This window comes from Miscanthus floridulus, chromosome 15 (assembly GCF_019320115.1).
Source record: "Miscanthus floridulus cultivar M001 chromosome 15, ASM1932011v1, whole genome shotgun sequence".
Taxonomy (NCBI): Eukaryota; Viridiplantae; Streptophyta; class Magnoliopsida; order Poales; family Poaceae; genus Miscanthus; species Miscanthus floridulus.
In genome coordinates, this window is record NC_089594.1 from 37,421,901 (window position 1) to 37,428,483 (window position 6,583).

A 6,583-nucleotide genomic window follows, 5' to 3' on the forward strand; every position below is an offset into this window, starting at 1 on the left:
CATCAGATGTTGCATGCAATAACTGCATCTGCGTGAGTTGTAATGAGTAGCAACAGGGTTTGCGTTGCATATTCATGCATGTGACTGCTACCTTGCACAAGAACTCTCCATGTTTTATTTTGCAGCTCATCCTCATAAGATGAGAGGCGCTGGCTGCTCTGCTGCTGTACCAGTGCTTTTCATGCATGCATGTGTGCAATGCTAGGCAATTGGGACTTGGAAGACTACCATACATACATGGCATGTATAGCACACATATCATGGATAGATGTAACAGAATAAAATCCATCATCATGGCTTCTCATATGTGCAATTGTGCATACATAGCACATGCCAAAGGATACAACCAAAAAGTACTAGTAGTATAGTATATGCTAAATGGTTGTATAGTTTTCTGTGTATGTTTCATGATGCATCAACACCTTTTTTTTAAGAGATCAACACCTTTTATTTCTGCCACCAATAAGGAAACTCCAAATCTGCCTGTTAAAAACACGGCAAGTTCCCATCATCATATAATTTAACTAAATTTGACCATATATATACGGCTGATTATATATACCGTACCACCGTTTGTTAGCTAGTTACAATTGTTGCCTCTATCTATGCTGAAAACATGCATGTTTATATATGTAACAGCGCGTACATGTGATAACAACGGGAATAACAAGCATCCATATCCATCTAAACTTGCTTCTTGCACATTTCGGCGCTACGCTAACACTGGAATTACCATGCATGGCATGACCAAAACGCAAATAAACTGCAGATTTTGCTGCCCTAGATATATATACAACGGCCGGAACGGAACGGGTTTCTTATATTCAGTTTATATATACTGATCGAACTGCGCATTACCAGTTCTTGGAGACACAAAACACACGGATAGAAAAAAAGGAGAGGCCATAAACAAAAACGCTTTAAGAATATATGTAAAGATGTCTAAATGGCTATATATGGTTAAGCAAGATAGCAGGCGCTGGTCATCAGTGGTATTGGCCTTTTGCCCCTGCTGTGCCATCTCTCTCGCTCCTCTCTCCTCTTTTTCTCTCCTGCTGCAGCTTCGCTTCTGATCCCATCCCACTCCCACCCTTTCTTTCCGTTGCGCGCATTGCCTGTGGCCTGGCCAGCCTGCTATTAAACCACTTTACCCCCCTCACGCTGGACGACGCAGAAGGGAGGGATCGGAGGAACCAAAGTAAGAGTAGAGCTCCCTTTCCTAGCTTGCTTGCAAGTCCAAGAAACTAGCAGAGAGGAACAAGGTAGAGTAGTATCGCTTTTCCATCTAGGTTATCTCTTTACATGCTAAAAATTCCAGCCGTATTTCTTTCTGCATCAGTTCTGTGATACATCTTGTGATCCGGTATGTAGTTTCAGCTAGCCCATCGAGATCGATCTCGTCGTTTGTACTTTCTCCCTTTGAGGAAAGAACTCCCCTTTTCTGTGCTTCGAGTTCTTGGAACGAAAACCATGCCGGCTTCTGCTGACTACTTGGATGATGCTTCTTTGTTTACACTTGATTTCCGTTTTTCCTGCTTTCTAGCTCTATGTATGCATCTGTGCTGTCTTTCCCTGCGTTACTAAGCTTTGGAAGGTTTCAACTTTTTGCTTCTGATGAGAGATTTCTCCCTCCTAGTAGCAGCTCGATGACTAGATCTTTGATCTTTTATACATGGGGGAGGAAAAGAAAAAGGCAAGACGCTATATATGCAGTTGCAGCACACATATATATCCGGCTCCCGGCTGCTTCTTGCTTTTGTGATGATAATTCAACTTGCCCTGATTATATTCTTGCCTACCTAGAATTGTCTAAAGTTTGTTTGCAAGATTTTGTTGCTTCTTTTCGCATCTGATCCTTTATCTCCTTCTGAGCGATCCACGAGTTCTTCCAGTTGAAGAAGCTGGAAGAAGATGAGCTTTCTCTTCAAGGAAAAAGAAGCAGCTCCTTATTGTTGTCCATCTATTGCTGGTTTGTTGTTGTTTCGTGTTTGTTTTAGCTTCTTTTCCCCATCTATATTTCCCGCCGAACTGAACAAACGAACTCGTAGATCTTGTGTTCTTGTGGCTGGTTTCGTTTACATGATCGTCTTAGCTTGCCCAGCATCTGTGTTCTTTTCCGGTTCGAGAGAAACTTAACTGATCGAGTCTGCCAGGCATCGATCTGTCCAGTCGTGAACATCCGCTTTTTCGTATATATCTTCAGTTTCTGTCCATTTGTCAAATTATGGAAAATTTGTCATCTTTGCGTGTATTCTCTTCTGTCATTTTTGTCGCCTCGGGCGGATTAATTCTTGAATCGATCCGTGTTCCTTTTCCTAGTGTACTACTGTGGCTAGATCTTTCAAGCTAGTTCCTCGGTCCCTTGATCTGCTTCAGATCGAGTTCAGATAATAATATATATACAACTTGAATTCTCTTGCTCTCATGAGAAAAATAAACTTGCTGGCTGCTTTCAGCTGAGATCTCCGGCCAGCATGGGGAGGGGAAGGATTGAGATCAAGAGGATCGAGAACAACACGAGCCGGCAGGTCACCTTCTGCAAGCGCCGCAATGGGCTCCTCAAAAAGGCGTACGAGCTCTCTGTCCTGTGCGACGCTGAGGTGGCGCTCATCGTCTTCTCCAGCCGCGGCCGCCTCTACGAGTACGCCAACAACAGGTGCGTGAGGTGCTGCGGATCTTGCATCTCGGGCTCTAGGCAGCCTGGTGAATGCTTGATTCTTTTTTTAGCATGTCAATGCATGCTCAAGTTGATCGACTTGCTGACTGTTGCCTCATGTCTACTGGAGATGAGTAATCAGCAGAAAAATCAAATCTGATTCATTGGTAGTGCAGTGGCGCTCGTGGGATCGTAGGATTTAGTTCTTCCTTGGTAGTTCATGAATAAATTGATTAGTAAGGATTTCTCTAAGATATACACATTTTAGTTTTTTTTTGGTTCATTCATACATGTGTGAAGATGTCTTATGTGATCAGTGATCAGATCATCCATATTTAGGAATAATGTTTTCAAAATTATGTGATCGACTGGAAGGGCACAGCGTTCATCATATATATAGTAATATACCCACTGACAACCATTTTATTACAATGCAAAGTCACCAAAAAACTAGCACATGCATATATAATCTTACTGGATTTTTCATCTGTGCGTTAGCTAATATAAAGTTGATTATTATGATTGTGCCACTTCTTACCATCCATGCATCAAATGTTATAATGGTTTATCTTGTTGACCTACCACTTTTTATAAAATTGGTAATTATATTTTGTCCTGTTATATCTTGTTTGTGCATACACACAAGGACTTGATTGACCGTGTACCCGTGTATTCACGCATCAATTGGAACTGTGCAAACTAAAGTTCCTTTCATGCATTATTTACTATTCAAATGCTTGTTATTTACATTTTAATTTTAGAACTGAGTTTTGAGTCAGATTTGTGTTTTTAGTCAGATTTGTTTTGTAAACTCTCTCCAGTTGTTTGATGTGTTGTGTAATAAATTGGTCTCATTCCTCGATCTTCCTAGAGGATAAAACCAGATATTTAATTTTCATGATCTAAAAAAATGTTATTTACATTTTCAGAGCTAAAGCATCCATGCTCTCTAGTTTAATCTGTCTCTCATTTATCACACCTTTGGTTCAATCCGATTGGCAAGAATGCATTTTGCCTAGATGAAAAAGTTTGTCCACACGTCTTCTGCCCTGTCAAATGCCTTTACATGCTCCTCGGTCTCTCACACACACAGAACACCAAAAATAAGGATATGTCATATCCCCAGCAGGTCTCCCTGTTATACTTTGTCGACGTTGCAACGTACACAGTACTGACCTGACCCTAAACTTCCTGCTACAGAACGTACACGCCTCACCTCGTCGATCTGCAAACTTGCACGGTCTTACAAACTCACCCTTCCTCCCATATTCGCGGTGTTTGCTCTCCCTTCTCTGATGCAAAGTGTCAATCAACAACAAATGCACACGATGCTCCATTCCTCTCCTGTGCTTCATTCTGCCAAGCAAGCAAGCTTTTCAACAGCAGAAGCAATGATGATAGCTCAGCTGCATGCATTTTATTCTTTGCACAAATTTGCACCGGGACACTTGTTCACATGCATTGACTGATGGGTACACGTTTCATATACACATGTAAATTTCACTTCACAATTAATGGCTTTCACCAGTTTCGTGTTACTGTTACTGCTGTGGTCTTTTGTCTTGTGAACATATATATATGCCTTGTTATTTATCAGTGTGCAAGAGCACAGATGGAAGCTGCATTGTCACTTCAGTATACTCTGACACCATGCCTTTTGCTTTGTTCAATTTCCATTGATTGATCTGGTTGGCTGCAGTGTGAAGGCTACGATTGAGAGGTACAAGAAGGCACACACCGTTGGCTCTTCCTCTGGGCCCCCGCTCTTAGAGCACAATGCCCAGGTAATAATAATACCAACTCATGCCAGCTATATATACCTTACTGTTCTTACATTAAAATATATATGGTGGTCATTTTATGATTTACAACTGTTTTCCATACACGTACTGAAGCCAACCATATAGGTATGTATTGAGAGTTTGCATAAGATTCTTCTGAAAGTAACTTTGACATTAGTATACTAGGCTGTATCCTGTATGTAGTGCATGCTATATAGACATATAGTGCATGAGTAGATTAAACATGTGTGCAGCTAGCATGTCCTGATGTATTTACTAAATCTACATTTTTTTATGATCATGCTGAGCCTGCCTGCTTGTGTCAGAACAAACAGTGAAATATGATAGAATGAAAAGGAAATTTCTAAAAGTGAAATACACCTGAAACAAAGTATTGTCAGACCCCTCTGGTTACTGTCTGGAACTGAATATTCCTTTTACTTAATTTGGCCTTGGCCCTTAATTGGATAATGTACAAATTATGAGATCCGTCTGACCCTTTCCTCCAACTCTTTGTTTTATCTGCTGAAGCAATTCTACCAGCAAGAATCCGCAAAACTGCGCAACCAAATCCAGATGCTGCAAAACACTAACAGGTAGAGGAGCCTTACTTGCGCAGTCTTCACAGTATTTACTTTCTATATGCTACTGATAAGAGGATTATTGTAATAAGTGACTCAAAGTACGCACTGCCTGTATTTTGATTTTTTTTTCTCCCTTGTGAAGGCACTTGGTTGGTGATTCTGTGGGAAACCTGTCACTCAAGGAGCTCAAGCAGCTGGAGAGCCGCCTTGAGAAAGGCATCTCTAAGGTCAGGGCCAGGAAGGTAAGAAATGTATAACATTAGCCAAACCATCTTCAAGCAAACTGATATTTAATCCTTCATATAGTACACAATCTGACCATTAATTCCTTCCCAAAAGATGGTTCTGTTTCAATAATTCTTCAAGTTCTGATGTAATGTGAGTTTTTTAGGCAAATTTAATTGTGAGTTCGTGGTGGCTAAGTTGTTGTTAGACTCTTATTGCTGAATTAATTTATTTCAGAATGAGCTGCTGGCTGCGGAGATCAATTACATGGCCAAAAGGGTAACATATACATGTCACCTACATAAACCTCAGCTGTCATTCATTTTAGCTAATCGGGTTTGGATTCATTCGTTTGCATCATATCTTGTCTGCAGGAGACTGAGCTTCAGAATGACCACATGAACCTCAGGACCAAGGTATGCTTGCCTGTAACTGTCACAAACTAGAACCAAAGCTTTTCTTTTTGTTGCATATATATAGCCACCCAGCCTTGAAATAGTAAAGAAATACTATATAAATAATCTTGAGAATTATACATTGCGTGTATGGTAGCTGAACATTTTGCCAATTGTCTTGTCAGATTGAGGAGGGAGAGCAACAGCTACAGCAGGTGACCGTGGCCCGGTCCGTCGCAGCAGCTGCTGCCACCAACGTGGAGCTGAACCCATTCTTGGAGATGGATACCAAATACTTCTTCCCTGGCGGTCCCTTCGCGACGCTGGACATGAAGTGCTTCTTCCCTGGCAGCTTTCAGATGCTGGAGGCGGCGGCGGCACAGCAACGCCAGATGCTCGCCACCGAGCTGAACCTCGGCTACCAACTGGCGCCGCCTGGCTCTGACGCTGCCAACAATAACCCTCATCAGTTCTAAACTGCATGCATGAGAAGCTTTTCAAGCGAACTGTGACCCAAGGAAGCTGGCTGTTGCCTCTTGCTGTTCTTGGGTTCCATAACTGATTATTGTGATGTGTATTGTTGTGTGTGATTCTCCTTGCTACTCTACTGATGGAGAACTAAACCTAATCTCGATTAGACATAATGATCAAATGCTACAGCACCTGTGAGGTTGTGATCAGGTTAAGTTAAAAACATATATACTGATTGCTTAAATGAGTTTACGACAATGCTAATTGTTGCTTTTATTGGCTCAACTCTCTCTTGGTTCCGGTTTTGGACACAGTTTGTTTGACATGGTATTATATTCTGCACACAACTTTGGTTGTTGGTTTTTGTACTTACTCCACAGTAAGAATATTTCGAAAGTGGGAATGGTGTAGTTTTGGCCGTCAGGAGAAACCTGTGCTCTGGTAGTGAACTGATAAGGAAATAATTATATT

The 6,583-nt window shown here is 41.4% G+C and overlaps 1 protein-coding gene across 2 annotated transcripts; it reads left to right on the forward strand.

Moving 5' to 3' along the window:
* Positions 1 to 1,086: 1,086 nt before the first annotated feature.
* LOC136508041 (MADS-box transcription factor 13-like) lies at positions 1,087 to 6,370 on the forward strand. 2 transcript variants are annotated; one of them, XM_066502649.1, is made up of 8 exons: positions 1,087 to 1,262; positions 2,457 to 2,656; positions 4,356 to 4,440; positions 4,969 to 5,033; positions 5,164 to 5,263; positions 5,484 to 5,525; positions 5,621 to 5,662; positions 5,827 to 6,370. In XM_066502649.1, exons 2-8 carry the CDS (start codon positions 2,475 to 2,477, stop codon positions 6,115 to 6,117), a joined length of 807 nt encoding a protein of 268 aa, XP_066358746.1. In that variant the 5' UTR covers positions 1,087 to 1,262; positions 2,457 to 2,474; the 3' UTR covers positions 6,118 to 6,370. The 2 variants fall into 2 exon arrangements, with proteins under 2 accessions (XP_066358746.1, XP_066358747.1); XM_066502650.1 differs by lacking the exon at positions 1,087 to 1,262 and adding an exon at positions 1,338 to 1,969.
* Positions 6,371 to 6,583: the final 213 nt, after the last annotated feature.

Bases quoted from the DNA above. Each gene is read 5' to 3' on its own strand.
- LOC136508041 (XM_066502649.1), top strand. From the start codon at position 2,475: ATGGGGAGGGGAAGGATTGAGATCAAGAGGATCGAGAACAACACGAGC. The intron at 4,441-4,968 runs GTAATAATAATA...TATCTGCTGAAG, and splicing joins TCTTAGAGCACAATGCCCAG to CAATTCTACCAGCAAGAATC. The intron at 5,663-5,826 runs GTATGCTTGCCT...TTGTCTTGTCAG, and splicing joins ACATGAACCTCAGGACCAAG to ATTGAGGAGGGAGAGCAACA.